This window comes from Pelobates fuscus, chromosome 5, assembly GCF_036172605.1.
Source record: "Pelobates fuscus isolate aPelFus1 chromosome 5, aPelFus1.pri, whole genome shotgun sequence".
Classification (NCBI taxonomy): Eukaryota; Metazoa; Chordata; class Amphibia; order Anura; family Pelobatidae; genus Pelobates; species Pelobates fuscus.
Genome location: NC_086321.1, coordinates 13449886 through 13475239, shown reverse-complemented (window position 1 = coordinate 13475239; position 25354 = coordinate 13449886). Strand labels below are relative to the sequence as shown.

Below are 25354 nucleotides of genomic sequence, written 5' to 3'. Positions count from 1 at the left end.
ATGTTCGTTTAAGCAAAAAAGTTATTTCTGACTTTAAAAAAAAAAAAACCCCTCAAAAAAACAATATACACTGATCAGCCGCAACATTAAAATCGCTGACAAGGGAAGTGATTAACATTGATTATATTGTTACAATGGTACCTGTCAAGGGGTGGGATATATTAGGCTGCAAGAGAACAGTCAGATCTGAGAGCCTTTGCCAAATAGGGATGGCTAGACGTCTGCGTCAGAGCATCTCCAAAAGGTTTGCAGTGGTTAATACCTACCAAAAGTGATGCAAAGTAGGACAACTACTGAACTGGCGTCAGTCATGTGAGCTAAAGACTCATTGGTGCAGGTGGGGAGTGAAGGCTAGTCCTCCTGGGCCAATCATACGGAAGAGCTACTGTAGCTCAAATTACTGTAAAACTTAATACTGGCCATGATAGACATGTATCAGCCAGTTTTTTTTTTTTTGCGTAAGGGGCTTCGTAGCTGCAAACCAGTCAGTGCGAATAATGACCCCTGTTCATAGTCGAAAGCCCTTTCGCTGGGGGCGTGAACATCAGAACTGAACTATGGAGAAATAGGTTTCCTGGTCTGATGAATCCCGTTTTCTTTAGATCAGTTGGATAGCCGTGTGTGTGTGCATTGTTTTCTTTTGAAAGGGATGGCAGCAGGCTGCACTATGGGAAGAAGTCAGGCCGGCGGAGGCAGTGTTATGCTCTGGGCAATGTTCTGCTGGGAAACCTTGGCTCCTGGCAATAAACTGAATGTTTATGTGCAGACCATCTACACCCTTTCATGATAGTGGTGTTTACTGATGGCAGTGGACTCTTTCAGCAGGGTAATGCACCCTACCACACTGCAAAATTGTTCAGGAATGGTTACCTCTCCCCCTCTCTATGCCCAAAACAGTTCCATGAAATCAATGCTAACAGTCGGTCAAGTTCAGTAGTTTCAAAAACGACCGAACGCAGTCAATAGTCATACCGTGGAGCTTGTTCCCCTCATCCAGACTAACGATTCCACTAAACAGTGCTCTTATAGGTGGTGTAGAATTCAAACGCAGGTGATGATGGAAGCCCAGCAATGTTAAGGAGTTTCCATGTCCGATTAGAGTTCCATGAACTCAGCGACCAAACACAGCTGTCTGCGTTCGCAGGAACAAGATGGCCGCCACTTCGTGGTCTTTCATACAAACTGCGGCCACCCATACGAACCATTAGAACACTGAGGTTAGAATCGTTAAGAGGCGATGATAGGGCTTAACAAGCTCCCAGGTGGTCCATGGTTTGTGCGAACAGCATAGGAAAATGGCACAAACTCTTAACAGGCTTTGGCCAGCAGGCCCCTCCAGGAACACATGGCAGAGGCATTTCTGCCACAATCCCAATCACACCAAACAAGGTAGCTACAGCCAGGCTTTCAGATATCACCGCATTTGTTCTGACACAAAAGACAGAGATCAGTACCTGAATACACTGTCAGAGTTAGGCAAAAGGGCTACAAGGAAAGGACAATATCTAAAAAAAATATAAAATTAAATCTGCACTCAAAACACCTCAGAAAAGGCTCCTACAATACAAATAAAAGGAAAACAAAACAAGAATCCCTCTAGTAGTTACATACAACCCAACTCTAGGAGTATGTAAAATTATTAAAGAGCTACAACATTTAATTTCAGAGAACCCCACACTCAAAAATATATTTCCTGACCTCCCCCATGCTAGCATTCAAACAACCGCCCAACCTGAGCCAGAGATTGATCCGCAGCAAATTGACCACAGAAGAGGAGCTCACACAGAATGGCACTGTACGATACAACAAATCACTCTGCAAACTGTGGCAATAACACAGCCAGACACAATAACAAATCATACAACATTAAGGGATCATATTCGTGCACATCTGCGAATGCGGTGTACATTGTACGACAAAGGTTGCTACATTGGAGAAACTTGCCTTAAGCTGCTACGAAGAATGAATCTACACAGACACTGAATCAAGAACCACAAGGAAAACGAATATTGTACCCCTGTTGGTCATCACTTCACCCAGACTGGTCACTCCATCCAGAACCTCAGGATTAAAGTTCTTAAAGGGAATTTCAAACACTCTCATGAACGAAAGACATTTTGAGATAAAAATGATCACACATGTCAACTCCAGAAATGAAGGACTTAATGTAGACTCTAGCTTTCTCACACACTACCAAAACGTTTTATAAACACACATCTTAGTGTCTTATAAAGTTCTTTTTTCAATATTCTCGTTTCACCTTTATTGTATTAATTTATATACAAACATATATGCAGCTGTATACTTGCATACCCCGCAATGCTGTTTTCTTGTTTAAAAAAAAAAAAAAAACTTTTTAACTAGCGTATTGACTCTTCTGTTTATTTACTATTTCTGGCTATTCTCAGCCAACCTGCGCAATTCACTTTCAGGCATATCTACTGCTATTTATGACGCCCCCTCCCTCCTCTTTCTCTAACATCAGTTGTTTTAAGTGTTAAATTCTTATCAGATTGATTTGTATTGCTTCAGACCTGAGGAAGAGAGGAAAACTCTCGAAAGCTTGTCTTTGAAATATTATGTTGGTCCAATAAAAAAAGGTATCCTTGCTTACTGCAATACTCTGGTATTTTGGCCACATATATATATATATATATATTATACAAAAAAAAAACAAGGAAAAAACGCTCTCCAGGGACTTAATATTACAACATATAAAACTTAGCTTTCATTTACATGATCCAATAAAATGTTGACGTTTCAGCAACTGAAAGCTTTCATCAGGACTATATATATATATTTATCTATAATGTATGTTGAAGAGAAGTAGTCCCAGAACATAACTTTGAGGGACACCACCTACCACCTTTGTCCAGCTTGAACGTTTACCATTAATAATAACGCTCTGTACTCTATCTTTGAGCTTATGTTCTACCGAAGAACAAGAATTTTAAGCCCTTAAGGACCAAACTTCTGGAACAAAAGGGAATCATGACATGTCATGTGTCCTTAAGGGGTTAATCTAGACAAATTTCTTATAGTTTAGTTGGATAGGAGGAGGGAAAGTAGAGGGGAGAGGCCTGACATTACATGGAAGAAGGAGGGAGGATAAGAGAGGCCAGTCATTACATGGAAGGAGTGAGGAGAAGAGAGGCCAGTCATTACATGGAAGGAGTGAGGAGAAGAGAGGCCAGTCATTACATGGAAGGAGGGAGGAGAAGAGAGGCCAGTCATTACATGGAAGGAGGGAGGAGAAGAGAGGCCAGTCATTACATGGAAGGAGGGAGAAGAGGTCAGTCATTACATAGAAGGAGGGAGGAGAAGAGAGGCCAGTCATTACATGGAAGGACGGAGGAGAAGAGAGGTCAGTCATTACATGGAAGGAGGGAGGAGAAGAGAGGCCAGTCATTACATGGAAGGAGGGAGGAGAAGAGGTCAGTCATTACATAGAAGGAGGGAGGAGAAGAGAGGCCAGTCATTACATGGAAGGACGGAGGAGAAGAGAGGTCAGTCATTACATGGAAGGAGGGAGGAGAAGAGGTCAGTCATTACATAGAAGGAGGGAGGAGAAGAGAGGCCAGTCATTACATGGAAGGAGGGAGGAGAAGAGAGGTCAGTCATTACATGGAAGGAGGGAGGAGAAGAGGTCAGTCATTACATAGAAGGAGGGAGGAGAAGAGAGGCCAGTCATTACATGGAAGGAGGGAGGAGAAGAGAGGCCAGTCATTACATGGAAGGAGTGAGGAGAAGAGGTCAGTCATTACATAGAAGGAGGGAGGAGAAGAGAGGCCAGTCATTACATGGAAGGAGTGAGGAGAAGAGAGGCCAGTCATTACATGGAAGGAGGGAGGAGAAGAGAGGCCAGTCATTACATAGGAGTGAGGAGAAGCGAGGCCAGTCATTACATGGAAGGAGGGGGGAGGAGAAGAGAGGCCAGTCATTACATGGAAGCAGGAAGGAGAAGAGAGGCCAGTCATTACATGGAAGCAGGAAGGAGAAGAGAGGTCAGTCATTACATGGAAGGAGGGAGGAGAAGGGAGGCCAGTCATTACATGGAAGGAGTGAGGAGAAGAGAGGCCAGTCATTACATGGAAGGAGGGAGGAGAAGAGAGGCCAGTCATTACATGGAAGGAGGGAGGAGAAGAGAGGCCAGTCATTACATGGAAGGAGGGAGGAGAAGAGAGGCCAGTCATTACATGGAAGGAGGGAGGAGAAGAGAGGCCAGTCATTACATGGAAGGAGGGAGGAGAAGAGAGGCCAGTCATTACATGGAAGGAGGGAGGAGAAGAGAGGCCAGTCATTACATGGAAGGAGGGAGGAGAAGAGAGGACAGTCATTACATGGAGGGAGGAGAAGAGAGGCCAGTCATTACATGGAAGGAGTGAGGAGAAGAGGTCAGTCATTACATGGAAGGAGTGAGGATAAGAGAGGCCAGTCATTACATGGAAGGAGGGAGGAGAAGAGAGGCCAGTCATTACATGGAAGGAGGGAGGAGAAGAGAGGCCAGTCATTACATGGAAGGAGTGAGGAGAAGAGAGGTCAGTCATTACATGGAAGGAGGGAGGAGAAGAGAGGTCAGTCATCACATGGAAGGAGGGAGGAGAAGAGAGGCCAGTCATTACATGGAAGGAGGGAGGAGAAGAGAGGTCAGTCATTACATGGAAGGAGGGAGGCGAAGAGAGGTCAGTCATTACATGGAAGGAGGGAGGAGAAGAGAGGCCAGTCATTACATGGAAGGAGGGAGGAGAAGAGAGGCCAGTCATTACATGGAAGGAGGGAGGAGAAGAGAGGCCAGTCATTACATGGAAGGAGTGAGGAGAAGAGAGGTCAGTCATTACATGGAAGGAGGGAGGAGAAGAGAGGCCAGTCATTACATGGAAGGACGGAGGAGAAGAGAGGCCAGTCATTACATGGAAGGAGTGAGGAGAAGAGAGGTCAGTCATTACATGGAAGGAGGGAGGAGAAGAGAGGCCAGTCATTACATGGAAGGAGGGAGGAGAAGAGAGGCCAGTCATTACATGGAAGGAGTGAGGAGAAGAGAGGCCAGTCATTACATGGAAGGAGGGAGGAGAAGAGAGGCCAGTCATTACATAGGAGTGAGGAGAAGCGAGGCCAGTCATTACATGGAAGGAGGGGGGAGGAGAAGAGAGGCCAGTCATTACATGGAAGCAGGAAGGAGAAGAGAGGCCAGTCATTACATGGAAGCAGGAAGGAGAAGAGAGGTCAGTCATTACATGGAAGGAGGGAGGAGAAGAGAGGCCAGTCATTACATGGAAGGAGTGAGGAGAAGAGAGGCCAGTCATTACATGGAAGGAGGGAGGAGAAGAGAGGCCAGTCATTACATGGAAGGAGGGAGGAGAAGAGAGGCCAGTCATTACATGGAAGGAGGGAGGAGAAGAGAGGCCAGTCATTACATGGAAGGAGGGAGGAGAAGAGAGGCCAGTCATTACATGGAAGGAGGGAGGAGAAGAGAGGCCAGTCATTACATGGAAGGAGTGAGGAGAAGAGAGGCCAGTCATTACATGGAGGGAGGAGAAGAGAGGCCAGTCATTACATGGAAGGAGTGAGGAGAAGAGGTCAGTCATTACATGGAAGGAGTGAGGATAAGAGAGGCCAGTCATTACATGGAAGGAGGGAGGAGAAGAGAGGCCAGTCATTACATGGAAGGAGGGAGGAGAAGAGAGGCCAGTCATTACATGGAAGGAGTGAGGAGAAGAGAGGTCAGTCATTACATGGAAGGAGGGAGGAGAAGAGAGGTCAGTCATTACATGGAAGGAGGGAGGAGAAGAGAGGTCAGTCATTACATGGAAGGAGGGAGGAGAAGAGAGGCCAGTCATTACATGGAAGGAGGGAGGAGAAGAGAGGTCAGTCATTACATGGAAGGAGGGAGGCGAAGAGAGGTCAGTCATTACATGGAAGGAGGGAGGAGAAGAGAGGCCAGTCATTACATGGAAGGAGGGAGGAGAAGAGAGGCCAGTCATTACATGGAAGGAGGGAGGAGAAGAGAGGCCAGTCATTACATGGAAGGAGTGAGGAGAAGAGAGGTCAGTCATTACATGGAAGGAGGGAGGAGAAGAGAGGCCAGTCATTACATGGAAGGACGGAGGAGAAGAGAGGCCAGTCATTACATGGAAGGAGTGAGGAGAAGAGAGGTCAGTCATTACATGGAAGGAGGGAGGAGAAGAGAGGCCAGTCATTACATGGAAGGAGGGAGGAGAAGAGAGGCCAGTCATTACATGGAAGGAGGGAGAAGAGAGGCCAGTCATTACATGGAAGGAGTGAGGAGAAGAGGTCAGTCAGTAAGGAGAAAGACTGGGGGTGAGTCCCTGGCTGTCTTACTCACATGTGCTGGAAGTGAAACTTGCCCCAGCACAAAAGAACAGATCTCTGTATGTGCAGCATTTCAGCAGCACTACAGCAGTAGTAGTCCCGGTGATTGGAGTAACACTCTAAGACGAAGTAGCAGTGACAGGGTTGCTTTAACCCCTTAAGGACCAAACTTCTGGAATAAAAGGGAATCATGACGTGTCACACACGTCACGTGTCCTTAAGGGGTTAAATTACTGTTGAACTATCGCACAGGTTTGGTTTTGGTTCAGAAGTTAAACAATTGCCTTGATTTTTGGAACTCACAATATAAGGTATTTGTGTCGTTGGTGATTTGCATATTAGATGGATTGCTTAATGTACATTAACGTGGATCAGAGTTACACTGGTCAGCATAAAACGCAGGGCTGTACAAAGAGCCCACAGAAGGAAAAAGCTAGCCTTACATTTCTCGTTCTATATAAGGGGATTGTTTTACATGTAAAATGGAATACACTAGAACCCCCTATTTTCATTCCGTACAAGTCTAGGCAGTTTGCTTTGTTAAGCTTGAATTCTAATCACACTCAATGTTTGCAGCTGTAACCCCATTTGTGAACCCACGTGTTTTAAAGTCAGTATAAAAGCACATGATAGGCACACAAAGTAGTTTATTCAAAACCAGAGATGTTCGTTATTCTATGCAAATCTGGTTATAGATCTCATACATTTGCAAATGAGACCTTTTTTTTTTTCCCTTATATACAAATATGGCATCTAATGTACATTGTGTAGACTCTTTTTTACAGTAAGAACTATGTCTGTAATCTTGTGACAGCTGAACGAAGAACCAGAGGTCTACCCTGTCACATACTTTGTGCACCTTCGCAAGTTGCACCACTAAATATTTCAATAACACGGATTGTGATTTCCAGGTGCTATGCCTTCCTGTGCCAGATGCTTGTAAAGAATAGCTCCTGGACAACCCTTAGCATCCGAAAAACCAACTGGAATCCTGTTTAAAGGGCAACTGTGGCCATAAAATAACATGTTCATCATTGTAAATACAAAATGCAGATTAATGCCTTTACCCCTTAAGGATGAAGGCAATTGTACAAGTTCTGCCCAAAACAAAGCCTGGAATTTGAGCTGCATGTCCATTTAGCCATAATTCCTCTTTCCTATTAAGTGCACCCACAATTTTTATATATTATTTTGTTCGGGAGAAACAGGGCTTTCATTTCACATACAGTATTAATTTATGAAACATAGTTTAACATTTTAAAAAAAGTGTGAGAATTTATTTTCCAAGTTCTGCATGGCAATTTTAACTGAAAGTCACAATACGGTTAGTTTTTATTGCAATGACATACACAAATTTGTGTTCAGCTATCCCCTGATCCAAAAGAGAGAGAGAAAAAAAAAAAACAGTTTGAAGTGCTTCCAATTTTGCAACAAACTAGGAAAAAAATCCTTCCTGTTCCCAAAATGGCAGTCAGATTTATCCTTGGATCAAGAAGTTATTACCCTACAAATTAAAATTTATATCCCTGAATATTGTTTTTGCAAGTATTCATCCAGTTGCTGTTTTAAAATCTGTACAGACTCTGATAAAACCACTTATTCAGCCACCGCATTCCACATGCTTATTGTTCTTTGCCGTAGACTAAATCTCTTTTATTCCAGTCTAAATGCGTGACCTCGTGTCCTAGTCCTGTTTATGAATTTCTAGATAATTATTTGTGGTATATACATATATATAGTTTATATTTGTATACATGACAATACCTTACTGGCCTCAGCAACTGCTAATTGAAATGGCACATTGTTGCTTAGTTTGTTGTCTATTACCAATTTTCAGATCCTTCTCACTGCTGTTTATGATGTAAGTTACTTGCGCATTCATTACCCCAAGGTGCATAACTATGCATGGTACTACGTTAAATTTCATCCAATCTATTTAAAGTGCTTAGAGCAAGAGAGTCGGTATTGCATGTTTCTGGGTTTATGGAATGAGGCCTAAGGATCAGAGATGGAGATGAGACACAGTTATATGAAGGTATTTACAGCTTGGAGGGGCAAAGGAAGGGGACAGAGAGGGGATGTGTAGAACAGACATATGGTGTATACAACAAAAAAGTTTACCAAACAAATTCTATCACCCCAAATATTAATAACTAAATAACATGAAATTAGTGGCAAACTACAGGTGAAATGGTGACATTGTTATGGTAACAAATAATATTACAGTGACAAAGGTAGAATAGATGAGATGCAGTATCTTCAAAGCTTCAGTCAATACCTAAAAGTTGCCGGTAGATTAAAATAAAGAGTCAGTATTGCATGTTTCTGGGTTTGTGGATTGAGGCCTAAGGGATTTTGTATTTAAATCCCTCTGCAGCAAAGTAATATCCTGCCCACATTGTATTACTTTACAGAGTTTTGTGTCATCTGCAAATATTGATACTTGACTTTCAATGTCTATTTCAAGCCCACTTATAAATATATTGATTAGAAGTGGTCCCAGAACAGAATCCTGAGCGACATCAATTACCACTTTTGTCAGCGTTACCATTACCATTAAAGGAACACTATAGTCTCCAGAACTGCAGCTTAATGTAGTTGTTCTGGTGTCTACTGCCTGTCCCTGCAGGCTTTTTAATGTAGGCACTAGACGGACACCTTTAGTGGCAATCACTCAGACCGCTACTAGAGGTGCTTCCTTGGTTAGTGCTGCACAATGTGCAGCACTGACGTTCAGCATCTCCAATCTCTGCATGGAGACACTGAATGCTCTTCATAGAGATGAACAGAGTCAGTGCATCTCTGTGAGGAGATGCAGATTGGTACAGCGCGGCATTAGCCTCACAATGCTTTCCCATATAATGCTTTGCTGTGGGAAGGCATTGGATTGGCTGTGATTGTCAATTCTGATGATCTCAGCCAAGGGGGCAGAGCCAGCCTCAGCAGACCCGCACAGCGCTGGAATAAGGGTAAGTTTTAACCTTTTTTACAAGGAGTATGGAGGGGCAGGCCAACTAACGGGTTTTCACACTATAGGATCAGGAAGTCTCATTTGTATTCCTGGCCCTATAATGTTCGTTTAGTGATAACATAACTCTCTTCCTCTAGACCCGGGATAGGCAATCTTCGGCACTCCAGTTTTTATGCTTTCCCAGTATAATGGCTGTAACAGCATTATGGGAGATGTAGTCCACAACATCTGGAGTGCCGAAGGTTGCCTACCCCTGCTCTAGACCAATTTCTTTTAGTTTGAACACTAGTATTGTGTGGAACCGTATCGAACGCCTTAGCAAACTCCAAGTAGATCACATCCACTGCACGCCGTGATCTATACTTCTACTTACTTCTTCATTGAATGCAATTAAGTTAGTTTGACATGGCCTATGTTTCTATAGTAGTGCATTTAAATTAACTACTGTCTCATCCCACCACCTCTTAGGTATATGTCTGGAAATCTGGGAACAGACCGTGTAAACCCTTTGCTGACAAATCCCTAAACTTCATATTGTGTAGTCTTAAAACACACACTGGCGCAGTTGTCAGTCAATGCTGTCATATCCATTTATCTGCAGGAGTCTGTTTAAACGCACGACCGTGCTGCGTTCATTAGCATGGTGTAATTTTAAAGAATATACTATAGAGAAAATGGTACATTTATTTTTCCATCTGCAGCTTTGTAACTGTCACAATTTAACCTAGTGAGGTTTATTACTTAAAAGGTTTTCATTTGTTTTATTTACTTTTGGAAAATAAAAATTGCATAGCCATATTTTGACTTTTTGTCTCTATTTTCAGATCTCCATAGAAAACGACTACTTAGGTCCCAGACGCATCGAGAGCCTTACAAAGGAAGATGCTGATTGGCAGAGAAAAGCTCATATGGCGGTGCTCTCTATTCAAGATCTAACCGTTAAATACTTTGAAATAACTGCTAAGGCACAGAAAGGTAATTATCGTGCTGCCTCTGTGTACTTAACATTGGTGCTCATTCTTTATTTTATTAGAAACTGGGAATAATATGAATGAAAAGATCTATCTGTCTTTCTCCCTCTCTCAGCATATACTATAACTAAACCTCCATTATTATTTACCTAGGTGAGGTGTGTGTGTGTTACAATGTTAAACAAAGTTAAACAAAAACCTGCACACCAGTCAAGCCATAAGACTTTTCACACAGACATCACGAATTTGTAGTGTTGTTACTACTGCAAAGGATTCTGGGTGGGCAGATGCAAATTAGTTTCACAAATAATACATTTTTTGCCTTATTCAATTTTAAACATGGATTCCTTTGTAAATTTTTAAAGGACCATTTCTGTACACAAGAATCATTGTAATAAGCTGTAGTGATTATGGTACTTGGACTGCCCCTTTGAACATGCCCACCACAAATGTTAAATGGATTTCATTAGTGAGGTGTTTTATTTAATATGTCTTCCCCAGGGTTTTTATATTTATGTTTTTTTTTTTTATTTGCATACTTTTGTAGCTGTCTTTGATCGGATGCGAACAGACCAGAAGAAATTTGGAAAGGGCGTCTGGGCGTCTGCTGTGGAGCGCATGGAGAAGCTTCAATATGGCGTCTCTAAAGAAACGCTGCAGCTAATGCGAGCAAAAGAAATCTGTTTAGAGCAAAAGAAACACGCACTGAAGGAAGAGGTAAACAAGCAGATATTTTACTATCTAATATTGGGGCTAATGATATGTGATGGTCCTTATATGTGCTAGATCTAGAGATTGTCATACATTTCCAAACTGCACTCGGTTGCTAGAAGCAGTCTCTTAAGTCTACATGTGCTTTATGAATAAAAGATCAGAATAGTCAGGTGTGTAGCAGTACAGAGTTACTGGCAGCCAAGCTACAAAGAGCTGTCACAATGTCAGCAAGCAGAAAATACTGTGGAAGAAAAAGCACTTTGTTGGTTTCCTCAAAAAACACAGGTTTTGGTGATGAGGTGATAAAATACTCCAAGATGGTACAAGAAAATACCCAGATCCTTTTTTCCTTCTGTATTTGTAACACATTTATAATAACTATAATACTAGCTAGTATTTATATAGCTCCTTTCTCCCGGTGTCTCAGGAATTAACCAAATCGGCAGCTGAATAGTATAGATGCTGTTGTTATTACCCAATTAATGTTACTCATTTTATTAGCCTAGGAAGGATGAAGGGCTGAGTTGATCCTGCCGGGATTTGAACCTGTGACCTTGCATTTTTGAACAGGCTTTGTAGTCAGGGAATTTACCAACTTATCTACCACACCAGTATGATATGTACTGATTACTGCTCAGAGGGAATAGCAGTGCGGGTGTTTAAACATCATACCATACTGCATTTCTTTGCATTATACCACTAATATGAAAATGTACTACCACCCATGGCTGGAGTCCCTCCTAGTTTTGTTGTTTTAGTTATATTGTCATTGTTGCCTGCTTTAGATCCATAATGGAAGGGGAAAACACTGTTTCTCCACCTAGTATGTAACTCGGCATATTCCTAATGCAAAGGGACTATTTTAATGATAGCTATTGAGAATCCTGCGTGTGAGTTTGGCCCCCATCATCACAAAAAGCCATTATCTGTTACATTTCACTAATTTTGATATTCAGCACAATTAAATCTTAGTAACTCACTTCATTATTATCTATGCATATAAAAGGTATTACATTATCTGTACATAACCCATGGAATGTGACTAGATTCTGTGCTCAGCTGTACGTCTGTCTGCAGAACAACTTTAACAGAAGATCACACAGCTCAGACATACAATATGTTACAATCTGCCGTTCAATGTGCGCTGGGGCATTTCTCTGCTGGCAACCATTTCCAGGTCTGCATATTATCATGCCGGCTTCATGCTCTTAATGTTCCAGACAAGCACTTGTTTGTTTTAATTTTAAAGCCAGGGGAGTCTGTTTTCCCCCTCTCCCGGTCCCGTGAGATAAACAGATTAAAAGAACAATGTTAACCATATATGGAGAGTCTCTGTGAAACTGGCTGTGAGCTTGTCGTGGTTTTGTGCTTTCAGATGCAGAGCTTACAGGGTGGAACGGAAGCCATCCAAGTCTTGGACCAGCTGGAGTCTGACTACTATGGCCACCAGCTCCAGCTGTACGAAGTGCAGTTTGAAATCCTAAAATGTGAGGAGCTGCTTCTAACAGCGCAGCTGGAAAGCATCAGAAGACAGATATCAGGTCCAGTCTGCGTGCCATCTACACACCCACTTTATTTCTTTCTTTTTTTATTATCATTTTTAGACAATTTGGACAAACATATTCTGACATCATACACTGATTTCAAACGTTTGTCCACTGACAAAGAAATGATCAGTCTATAATTTTAATGGTAGGTGTATTTTAACAGTGAGAGACAGTATAACAACAACAACAACAAAATCCAGAAATACACATGTCAAAAAAGTTATTAATTGATTTGCATGTCTTTGCAAGTATTTGATCCCCTATCAATCAGCAAGATTTCTGTCTCCCCGGTGTCTTTTATTCAGGTAACGAGCTGAAATTAGGAGCACTCTCTTAAAGGGAGTGCTCCTAATCTCAGTTTGTTACCTGTATAAAAGACACCTGTCCACAGAAGCCATCAATCCGATTCCAAACTCTCCACCATGGCCAAGACCAAAGAGCTGTCCAAGGATGTCAGGGACAAGATTGTAGATTTACACAAGGCTGGAATGGGCTACAGGACCATCTGCTAAGGGGACAGGACAACTGCACCGCATCAAAGGGACAATGAATGGGGCCATGTACCATCAAATCTTGGGTGAGAACCTCTTTCCCTCAGCCAGAGCATTGAAAATGGGTCGTGGATCGGTATTCCAGCATGACAGTGACCCAAAACACACAGCAAAGGCAACAAATGAGTAGTTTAAGAAGCACATTAAGGTCCTGGAGTGGCCTAGTCAGACTCCAGACCTTAATCCCATAGAAAATCTGTGGAGGGAGCTGAAGGTTTCAAGTTGCCAAACGTCTGCCTCGAAACCTTAATGACTTGGAGAGGATCTGCAAAGAGGAGTGGGACAAAATCCCCCGAGATGTGTGCAGACCTGGTGGCCGACTACAAGAAACGTCTGACCTCTGTGATTGCCAACAAGGATTTTGCCACCAAATGTCAAGTCGAAGGGGTCAAATACTTATTACACTCATTGACATCCAAATCAATGTATAACTTTTTTGAGATGCATTTTTCTGGATTATTTTTTTGTTATTCTGTCTGTCACTGTTAAAAAATACACCTATCATTAAAATTATAGACTGATCATTTCTTTGTCAGTGGGCAAACGTTCAATATCAGCAGGGGATCAAATACTTTTTTTCCTCACTGTATTTTCAAGTTGCTTCATAACCGTTTGATAGTAATACGGCTTGAAGAAATCCGTCATTCCAGTGTATTCTAACATTTATCCAGACTTAGTTATAGAACATCTATACAGGAATAACCAAAGATAACCATAGTACTAAAATAAGCTGTACCCCAAAGCTGTATCCGTCATAAGAGCATACAATACATCAACAATCAATTAATCAACAAATAAAACGAATAGAGAACGGGCCATTTCAGCGATGCCAAGGGATACAAAGGATTAGTATATAACGCTTTAATAGCCGTTAAATGTAGGTAGGAAGACCAAATCTTTGTAATGTTTTGCTAGTAGACCGTGTCAAATGCCTTCTCTGCATCGAGAGATCTATAAAAAAAAAAAAAAAACTAATGACCTGTCCTGTGACCCAATTATATCTCATCAGTTTATTTATTTATTGATTTATTTATTCCTTTCTTTACTTCTCTCCAAGTGTGTCCCTTTTTTCTCGGAATGTGTAAGCATTGGTGTACTGTATCCCCCAACCATCAAATGTGTTTAGAAATACATTCACATAATAGAAATACAGTTCTATTGTTTTCAATATTTTTATAAAATGTGGTTATGATGCTTCACAAATGCCTTGCGTTCACGAACAAGCTGCAGACTCCGTAACTTTGCTGCAAGTGTCTGAAAAAGTAACAATATAGGATAGCAACTCTTCTTCATAAAACCAGATATGCAGCTTTACGGGAGCCAAGATCATGCGCAAAGCATCAGCCATGGATAGGCCGCCGTCAGCCACCATCCATGTCATTGTGTGTTCCACAATCGCACAATAAGGTTTGGGGACCTGTGGACTTTAATTTTCCTTTCAGCTGTAATCAGACAAAACACTGCTGTGAATTTATTTTGCTTTATTTGTATCCATTGCCTTAGAACACTAAACAAATAAAGATTTAAAAGATAAAAAAAAAAATTAAAGCAGGAAGTACAGTTTACATCCTGCTCTATATACACAATTTGCAAGCTGTGCGGCAGCTCCCACTAGTGGCAGATTGTGTTTTCTAGATTCATTTGTTTATTACTTTTTGTGTGACTCAAGTGCACTGCTTACCAGATGAGATCACAGCATGGTAATAATCCTGGGGCGTTACTCTTGCATAATAAAAGCTAATTAACAGCATCTTGATTCAGGATGAGAATTGTGGCGACTTAAAGTCCCACTATAGGCACTCAGTCCACTTCAGCTCAATTAAGTGGTCTGGGTGCCAGGTCCCCCTAGTTTTAACCCTGCAGCTAAAAACATGTTTCAGAGAAACTGCTATGTTTACACTGCAGAGTTAATCCAGCCTCTAGTGGCTGTCACCCTGACAGATACTAGAGGCTGCTTCCGTGATTCTCAGTGTGAAAATCGCATTGAACACGGGCAGCGTGAGTTTAGATCCCCAGAGGAAAGCATTGAGTAATGCTTTCCTATGGGCGGTTTGAATGCGCGCTCGGCACTGGCCGCGCATGCACATTCGGCTCCACTCCGGAGCTGATGTCAGCAGGAGGGCGAGAGGTTACCAGCAACGAGGGAGCCCAGTGCTGGATTAAAGGGACCCTATAGTCACCTGAACAACTACAGCTTAATGTGGTTGTTCAGGTATGATCTATAGCTCCCTGCTGGCAATCTAATGTAAACACTGTATTTTCAGAGAAAATACAGTGTTTACATTGATTGATAGGAATACCTCCAGTGGCCGTCACTCAGACGGCCACCAGAGGGACTCCCTATCATGTAGGGCCATAAAAAGGCCCTGTACACGTCAGACGTATTAAAATACGTCTGACGTGTGCAGGAGAGAGAAGGCACTGTGTCCGCGCCTTCTCTCTCCTGCCTGTCAGAGAGGAGAGGGGGCGGGCAAAGACCGCGAGCTGAGCTGTCAGTCAGCGTCTGATTGCTCCCTGCTCGCGCCCACTTTTTTTGTCATTTTGACGAAATAGGGGGCGCGGCTTCACGAGGCTCCTGGCGCTGGAACCAGGTGAGTAAAATCCTCTGCCTGGAGAGTCCCTTTAAGGTAAGTGGCTGTAGGGGGGTGAACCTAATAACCCTATAGTGCCAGGAAAAGGGATTTATTTTCCTGGCACTATAGTGCTCCTTTAACAATGGATTAAAACAAATATGTGCTGGACAAATTGTTAGGGAAATGATTTCCCCCCCAAAAAACTAAGTGGCTTTCTGAAAGAGTTACTATAGGCATCAAAACAACTTTAGCTTGATGAAGCTGTTTTTGTGTATAGATCATACCACTGAAGCTTACTTCTCTGCAGTTTAGGAGTTAAATCATTTTAGTTTCTGTTTATGCAGCTCTAGCCACACCTCCCCTGGCAGTGACTGATACAGCCTGCATAGAAACAAAATAGTTTCATTATCAGATGTTAACTTGCTTTAGAAGTTTTTTCTTATCTCCAGCTCCGTAAATTGAACTTTAATCACACACAGCTAGAAGGCTGTTAAAGGTAGAGGAAAAACGTATTTAAAAATTATCAACAGAGCAGGATATAAGAAATTCTAAATTAAAATGACTGCAATAAAGACTACAATGTAAACAATATATCTTTCTTTACAGGAAGTGTTTAGGAAGGTTGTGCAAGTCACATGGGGGGTGGGGGCGTGACTCCTGAATGGCAGAGAATTTAAAAGTGAGACTGCAGGTCATTATCTATGCACCAATACTGCTTAATGAAGCTAATTGTTATTTGGTTTGGAGCCTTCAGTGTCCCTTTAAGTCTGTTTGAGGAGCAGTCTGCTTTTGCAGAAAGTCGGCCCCTGGTGATAGAAGGTTGGCAATTTCTTTGTCTTTAAAATCACTAAAGAATTGGTAAGATAGAATTACTCTTGTACAACTAAACTAATGAAAGGGAAAGGCCTCTTAATGTCTGCAAAGTATCTAACATCCTAGGGCACAATGATAGAAAATGAATGATAACCTTCTATCAGGTCATTGGGAGACAACAATGTTCATCTAAAAAACAGGTTTTTTAATGTATTTATTTTGTACCCACCTTCTATGGAGCTTCATTGGGTTTTTCAGGCATTGCATGAGGATTATGGCAAGTCTGTGTGCTGGGAGGTACATTATCTAGCACAATGTATGTATGTAACCGCAACAGCAATCCATTGCTGCAGAGAATGTGGTTTGGCAGGGACGCCTTTAACCCTTAATGCTTCTGATATTATTTTCATGTGGTGGAGAGTGAGTACTTAAACATTTATGTGTCTTGTAGAAGGCCAGAGGTAGAACGGTTGACTATGAACAACTGGTGCAGGGCCACCGTTAGGCCACCGACTAAAGTGGCGTTATTGGTGTTCTCACAAACTTTTGATTTTTTTTTTCTCAGAAAAAACAGATGAAGTGGTTTATTATGATACATATGAGAGTATGGAGGCGATGCTCGAGACGGAAGACATGGCCTCCTCTATTCATTTACAGAGGGAAGAATTGCGGAAACGGCAGCTGAAAGTCCGCCAGCTGGAAGCAAAGCGCGGCCGCATTTCCGCTAAGAAAGCCTACCTCAGGAACAAAAAGGTATGACCGTCATCAACGCAAGGAAACTGCAACATGGATGTAAAATGTAACGAAACACTGTAAGGGTTATTTCTCCTATAGCAATATTCCACGTTACAGACAATGCTTTCATGGGAGCAGTATGGCAGTTGTTAAATCGGTTTACTTTTGGATATGATCCGTGTCTGCAGATTCTTTAAATTACAGGAATAGAAATTAAATAGATTTGTCGTCAATTCTTACCTACTGTCTACATTGCTGAGTACAAATGGTCGGCGATTTCTGCTTTAAGGAATGAGTAGGATTGTATGGCGGGAGTGATCATATCAAGCTGCTTCTCTTTTTAGTACACATAATATTAGGATTATCAGTTCTATAATGGGTCTGATTTATAAATCTAGAAAAAAGGGGTACAGATAATACAGATTAAGGAACAACATGCACACACAGAAAATACAGATTTCTATTTTACAAAGCTACTCAATCCCTTATCTTGGCAAACATGGGGATTCAGCTACATATGGCCTTAATGTGCTAAGCCCACTTCTACATCACAGTACCCCAATTTCCGTGGGTCCCACTCTAATTTTAACATGGAAGATGAACACGCTGACTGCAATACTTACTGCTTCCGGACCGTTTAGGTGTAATTTCTTTAAGTGATTTATTTTAGAGAGTGAGAGAGTGTGTGCATGGGCGCCCACTGTTCCTTAACCTTTTAAGGACGGATGCAGTTGTCCAAATTCTGAATCAAAACAAAACCTAGAATTTGTGCTACGTTTGTTCAACTATAATTTACCTCTTTCATGTTAAATGCACGCATAGGACTTCCATTTCATTTCAAATATTCATATACGGAACATAATTTAATCGGAACAATGTGAGAAATTAAGAAATTTTATTTTTCAATTTCTGAATGGTGTTTTAAAAGCACTCATATTAGTGTTCAGCAATATCTTACGCGTACAGGTTTTATGGGGTTTTGGAAAGCTACATGGTCAAATATAGGGCTTATCCATTTTAGTGTTTGCACATTTAAATTTGGCAGATTGGTTTGCTGGGCCTATGTTGCATTTGAGACTGTATGGCAGCCCAGGAACAAAAACTACCCCAATTGTGGAATTCCTTTTGCAAAACTAGACAACCTTAGGTATTCAAAATATCCAGTCCTTTTACTAGCCACAGAAGGTGCACTTTCAATGATGATCGTACATTTTACTGCTCTAAAATACTCCTGTTTCTATTCATTGAAGTCTCACAAGAGACAGGTTTTATGGGGTTTTGGAAAATTACAGGGCAAAACACAGAACATGACTATTTCAGTCTTAATCTTTGGCAAAGTGATTTTCTGGGCATATGTCGCCTTTGAGACAGTATGGCAGCCTGGGTGATAACATTTGCACCATTATAACATACCATTTTCAAAAGTAGGCTACCCAGAGTTTGTGTATTTTGAGTTGTTTGGTCTAGGACTCCAGCCACCATTTTCTCACACACATGAATGCCATTGGCATGGTATGAGTTAGTGCAATAAAGCCTCAGTGTTTTTATTTTTTATCTTTTCAAGGATATAACAGCGCCCCCTGCTGGGTTTCCAGTTTTTTTTGGTAATTCACAGAGCCCAAAATATTTGATGATCTTTTTAACTTGGAAATTTGACAATGATTTTTTGGGCCTATGTCACCCTTGAGGTAGTGTTGCATCTCAGGAATGAATAATGACTCCCATGACGGCATATCGTTTTTATAATTAGGCATCCCAGGATATTTCAAATGGGGTATTTTGAGTTATCTAACGGCTTTATTATGGCTGAGCGTAACATTAATAGGGACAGGCCGAGGCCAGGGGGTCCAGAAATCAGAGTAGTCGGTATAACAAGACAATAAGTTGGTTCAGGACAAGCCGAGGTCAGGAATCTGGTATAACATAGTCACATACAGAACGTTCTGAATTAATAGTTTAACTCTGTATTACCCAAATATTATTGCAATGCTGGGTGTTTCTGATTTGTGTGTAATTAATTATAATTTTAGCTTCAAATCTATTTGTTATTCACCCCCTTAAAATGTTTATAATATTGTGTTGGTTTTCTTTCTAAGAGTTTCATTTTTTTCCAATCCCCTGTAGGAAATTTGCATTGCAAAACACGATGAGAAAGTCCAGCAGCGTTTTCCTGGTGACGGAGAATCTGTCCAACATGCTGTGCAATTAGTGAGTGTGATAGATAAATCTTACAGATTAGTGGATGTGTTCCTGTGTAGACAAATGTAAGCTGTGTCAGAAACGCTAAATTATGTGAAACACATCAAGGAGTGTTTTATTGTGGACTAATCTAATTGTAGTAAATCTCCTCCGTTGTTGCAGAGTTTATTAACACTAGGCATTGCTGTAATATCTCTTCAAGAGGAAGCTGTGTTTTTTATGTTAATGATGCGTGTATCAAAAACTCAGAAATGACTGGAATATACTGAATGCATTTATTTCAGAGCAAAGACCAGCAACAAGATGAAGATGAGCGAAAAAGCATTTGCTTTACTGAGGAGCGGCAAAAAACATTGGACAGACTCCGGACCTTTAAACAGGTATGTGCCGGCAAAAAAACAAAACACAACACATTCCTGGCATATAGACAACTTTCATACATTTTATAGTTTTTTGCCTAATTAATATATATATATATTTTATGCAAGCCTGATTATGTATAGGTTTTTACTTTAAATAAAAAAAATACTAATTCAGCATTCTACAGGTTAAATGTTTTGACAACTTTTCTGGGTTCCATTGGGCAACTGGGAGAGCAAAAAATGGGGTGCAAGAGAGTACTGAGAACAAGAGCTCAAGTAGCCTGCCCTTCGTGGGTCCCCGCTCAGATCTCGAACTGGTTTTAGCTCATCTTCTGCCATTTTAAAGAGAACCTTGGCCATATGAGACTGATATCACCAAAGGGTGGTCCAGATCGGAAATGCAGACTGGCTCTTTATAAATGAGAGATACAGCAACCCAAGATGATTGTTTTAGTCTTGTTAGGCTTTGTCAGTGATATGTAGCCAACTGCCATTGCTTGCCATGCTACTGGAAGCTTCTGCATTGAGATATGCCCAGCCGTACAGGCCCTCGCGCATTTGCTGAGAGCATTCTGGCGCGGCCTAGGTGAGTTGTCAAACCATTCTTGTTAAAATTCTTAAATGGTTTGACTACTTACTCTGGAGGGGGCACTGGGCTATAATAGTTCTGGTGTTTGGAGTATTTAAAGTGGAGCTATGATGTACATGCAAGTTGGGCAAAATTAACACAGTTTCAGGAGTTCCAGCTTCTCGATTGGCATCTTTGAGGGGCAGACCTATTGTTGTGTAGTGTTTTTTTTTTTTTTTTTGTATGTGTCCTTTTTACAAATCACAATGCTAAGCCACCCTAGAATTATACCTGTAATGTTGCTAGCTAACCATGACAACGATATTCCTTGTTTCTCCCTGTTCCGGGATCCTTTGTTTGCAACCCAGCAAAACTAGTGTGAAAACGTACAGTGTAGCAAGAGTGATATTTTATACAATAAAACATGCCATGATTCTTAATGAGGGGGGACTGGTGCTCACTGTTTCTGAAAAAAGAGCTTTAATTCTTTGTCAGACAAGTAACAATTTTTTCCTCCCATGTACAGCGCCATCCTGGGCAAGTGATACTTAAATCAACAAGACTGCGCTTGACCCACAGCAGAAGAAACACCTCTGCGCGCATTACGCCCTGCCTGGACGAGCCGCAGTCCTTCTCTGTTAGTATTCAGACTCAAGTCATATCTGATGTGGAAGGCCCAGAAGTTCTCCAGCCTACAGAGACCAAAAAGCCGGAGGGTTTAATACAACTTGAAGATAATTCATTACCTCCTCAACTCATTACCTCTGAACTGCCTCAGATGACGTCTCTGCCGTCTTTTTCCCATGAAAAGCTTGAAATAGATACTGTGCAGCCACATTCCCTCCCTGTGATCTCTCCTCCCCCTGCGCCACCGCTACCTCCTCCTCCACCTCTGAAAGAGGAGACTGCTCCTCTAGATATAAGAGTCATTCATGTAAAAAAAGAAACAGATGAATCTGCCGCCCTAAAGTCTGCAAATGTCCCGTTATCTCAGTTATTTGACAGCAATCAGCTTCTGAGTGCCAGAAAAAAGCTTAAAAAAACTGGAGCGCTAGAGGACATGCAGAAACGGCGAGGTACGGTGATCGCTTCACTTTCTACCTTTATATTTTTCACACAGATTGTTCTGATGATGATAATGATCTGAGCCGTGTTGACAGAAATATGCCACTTAACGCTGTACGAGTTCCAACCAAGTGATGGGTAAGGGATGATATATTTTGTTTGCTCTTTTTCAGTGAGTTCACCAATGGATGAAGTATTAGCTTCCCTGAAACGCGGTACTTTTCATCTGAAAAAGGTGGAGCAAAGAACTTTAGCCCCGTCCCCAGATGAGGATGACAGCAATAACATTTTGGCCCAAATTAGGAAAGGAGTTAAGCTGAAAAAGGTGGAGAAGGATGCACTACGAGAGTCTTTCACACTCTTGCCTGATGCTGACCCATTGACTCGCAGTATACATGAAGCACTCAGGCGGATTAAGGAAGCATCGCCTGAGTCCGAAGATGAAGAGGACAGTTTGCCTTGCACTGACTGGGAGAACTAGCAGGTAATATCACTTTAAATATCCCTATTGCCTTTTATTTCCATTAAAATAGGTACATCCTCATGGCATTACTCTCATTAAAAGTCCACTAAAGTCACCCAGATTACTTCATCTCAGTGCGGTGGTCTGGGTGCAGTATTCCAGTTGTTTTTAACCCTGCAATTTGAAAACATTTTGTAGAAGCTGTAGTCTTTACACGGCAGGGTTGACAGCCACTATATGCGCTACCTCTACCAGCTTTGAGTAAATCTCTGTCCTGGAATCCAGTGCTGCTGATAGAGTACCTAGTTACAATCCAGGAGGAGATCACGGAACAAGTCTGCTCCATGCTGACGTATTCAGAGGTGGAGCAGGTGGCTGCTGCAGAGTGAAACGCTGGAAACTAGGTGAGTAATTGTTAGTTACCTTAATTTTTTTTAACATTCTAAGGGGGTTGTGCAGAAAGGAACCTATATACAACACCCCACCCCCCCACCCCCCCAAAAAAGGCTTATTTTCAGGACTACATAATGCAAAAAAATGGTGAATAGTGAAGAAGGTTTTATAAGATGTTCAGCCATATAATTACTTTCATTCACTGCCACTCACGGTAAAGTTAACCTGCCGCCTAACACCATAGCCACTCAGTGTCGTGTTTATGGTGCTATGTGTCTATGGGCATCGTACCCGTTTCTGAAATGTCCCAGGTAGGTATTTTTCATGTTCCTGCAATAAATGAAATATCTTTTTGTCTCCATTTTATTCCGATATACCTGAAAGACACTGGATAAAATATCCCGCTAGAGAATGTTCTGTATGTTACTGTGCAGTAATTAATATGACATAACTCTTCATTTGCTTTGTGTCCTGTGTTTATGAACAGGTGCATCATTCAAACCATGGGGGCCGGACCAATTCTAAAGAAACCAAGGCTTTCTTTCTGCATGATGAAGGAAAAACCTTACAAATCAAGGAGGTCCCTCAGCCTCCTTCACATTCAATGCATCAACATGCATTGGTTTTATTTTTATTATTATTTTTAAATATAATCACTGAGGGAGAATACTAAATTTAACATTGGATTTTATCAGTTGAATGATTTTAGTTTTTTTTTTCTTTAAACATTACAAAAACTTTACTAATTAGTTTACTTTTAAAGTTGGAGTTTACGAAAGACCACATTCGTTACCATATGCACTGAATCAATCCATTCAGCTTGAAGAAAAATGAAAGAAAAAAAAGAACTCTGAAAGTTTGTATCAGACTCACCGGTCATTTTCCAGCATACCAGATCTGGTAACGTATGACACACACAAGTAGATCATGAATTGTTCACAAACAGGGATTCAAGGGAATGCAGCGAAATACATCTTCGAGGATAAAACCCAGAATGCGCTATAATAACAAGAACGGGATTATATCGTCACGTCTTCTTGGAACCAACTGGGTTAACATCCATTTGCTCGATCCCAGGCCAGTGAGGCCTTTTTTATATTCTCTCTAATAGACTAGCTGTAATTGCTCGCAGTCACTGTGTCCGCAGTGACTGACTCCATGCCATGTAATAAGGAGCAAGTAGCCTGGCATTTAACAATTTCCTATTGTATATTTATACACTTTATTTTGTGTTTTTTGCTTTTCTTGTTTTAATTATATGCAATTTTCACGAACTGCAGGTTTTCTGAAGGGAACTGTAATTATTATTATTTATACATTAATGTAGTATTTCACATTTTACAAAGGATGGATATACATGTATAAATCCAGAACTCCCATATATGTTTATACATAATACATGTGTTTTGTCGTTCTGACTCTGTGTACATATGTACATGCATACAGGGTGAGCCATATGTAATGACGTTGAATTTTATGGTATGTATTACCATCGACCATCAATAGACCATCACGCTTTTGGTGGGTTTCTGTATATTATTAGTTTGTGTTTTATGGGAGTTCTGGGTTTTGCACAACACTAATAGAAAGATGTGCATGTTACATTTTTCTTTCTTTTGTTATGACTAACCAGCCACTAAATAGATTTTATGTGAGTTTTTTACATGGACTGAAAGCTTAGCCATTGATCCGTGAGCCATTAGGTGCACTCCTGTGTGTATTTCCGTATAGTCTCGAAGACTGTGGTCCACTGTCCCAGGTATCTCCTGCTTCAAATCTTGCTTGTTATTCTCTGATTTGATTTTTGATCTAACATTTACTCATGACATTCAGGAGTTCCCGTGTTCAATGAAATTGATTTGATGTGCTCTTTGTTCATTGTGATTGTGGGAATCAAAGCACTCTGATCCACCAGGCTAGTGGATATATGACTTGACGCTGATCTAAATGATTAATTCCTTTCCAATTTCTTTTGAAAGCTGTTTGAATTGATTCCACTGCTCCAACCTTCTCCAAAGCCCGAGCATGAAAGTGATGTTATACATTCGTATTCTATGTTTTACACTACAAGTGATCTGTCTGTGGATTGCGAACAAGATGGTATTGAGTCAATCAAGCAACCTTTGTTTTTGCTGCTGGAATATGTGTGCAGTATATTAGTGTATTCTCCCGCGTCCAAGGTCATTTTCTTACTAATATTTCTCTTCTTTGACCTTTTGCGTGGGGAGTTTGGAAGCTTACCAAAACAAATCGGTTATGGTTTCCATATCAAATCACTATCCCAAATCAATGCAGTTAGATATACAGCCTTATTGTTACATCGTACATATCTTTACAGTTTGCTTTTGGCGTTTCCTGTCATTTGAGGGAGATGTTTAACTGATGCTTAGAATGAAATGTCACAAAGTATCTGCGGCTCTCAGTGTTTGGAGCCTTCGTATGTTAAGTGCATCATATAGTTTAATGATGTCCTATATTTTCATATTTCTCTTATCCTATGCAATCACGTTTGGTTTTTGTTGTTGTTTTTTTTTCCTAGACAAAAGAAAAGGTTAAGCTGGCACTGTACTTTGCATAGCTCTGATTTTAATCTCAGCCCTGTGAGCATTAACTCATTATCTGCTTTGTCACCGTGGTAAACAAACCGGTTAAAAGAACTGTGACTTGATATTATTGAGAAGTGGTGAGTTGATGTTATTAGAGGATTTTAAGGAGTTGGGAGATTTTTTTTTGCTCTGACGTAAATGAAATGATGTCTGTGTAAATGAACTCGCACAATATCTTTTTTTCCTCTTTTAACACCAAAGAATGTCTGGGTTTCACTAGTAGCGTCTTTATATAATATATGGCTTGAAATATCTAATCAAATTATATTTATGTACTGTAACTGTAGAATTGATGTTTGCTCTGCTGTGCAGGATATAACTAGCACACTTCCAATTCCTATTTATTTTTGCCTCTTGTAAAACTAATATTTATATATATATAAATCAGGGAAACCTCATGTGAGAATCCCCGGTTTGGTATTTCCTAAAACGAAGTAATTGATTGAATGAAATGTCATTAACCGTAAACAATGTGTGAGAAGATTACTGCAAT

General features: G+C 41.0%; 1 protein-coding gene across 1 annotated transcript in view; it reads left to right on the top strand.

The window, feature by feature from the left end:
* The window catches only part of JMY (junction mediating and regulatory protein, p53 cofactor), a 49595-nt gene extending 26023 nt beyond the window's left edge, over positions 1 to 23572 (top strand). The window contains exons 3-11 of the mRNA XM_063453584.1: positions 10126 to 10276; positions 10820 to 10989; positions 12362 to 12527; positions 17036 to 17223; positions 19330 to 19413; positions 19689 to 19784; positions 20861 to 21410; positions 21573 to 21883; positions 22743 to 23572. Coding sequence (XP_063309654.1) covers positions 10126 to 10276; positions 10820 to 10989; positions 12362 to 12527; positions 17036 to 17223; positions 19330 to 19413; positions 19689 to 19784; positions 20861 to 21410; positions 21573 to 21880 — 1713 coding nt within the window. The 3' untranslated portion in view covers positions 21881 to 21883; positions 22743 to 23572. The remainder of the gene's footprint in view (positions 1 to 10125; positions 10277 to 10819; positions 10990 to 12361; positions 12528 to 17035; positions 17224 to 19329; positions 19414 to 19688; positions 19785 to 20860; positions 21411 to 21572; positions 21884 to 22742) is intronic.
* The last annotated feature ends 1782 nt before the right edge of the window (positions 23573 to 25354 follow it).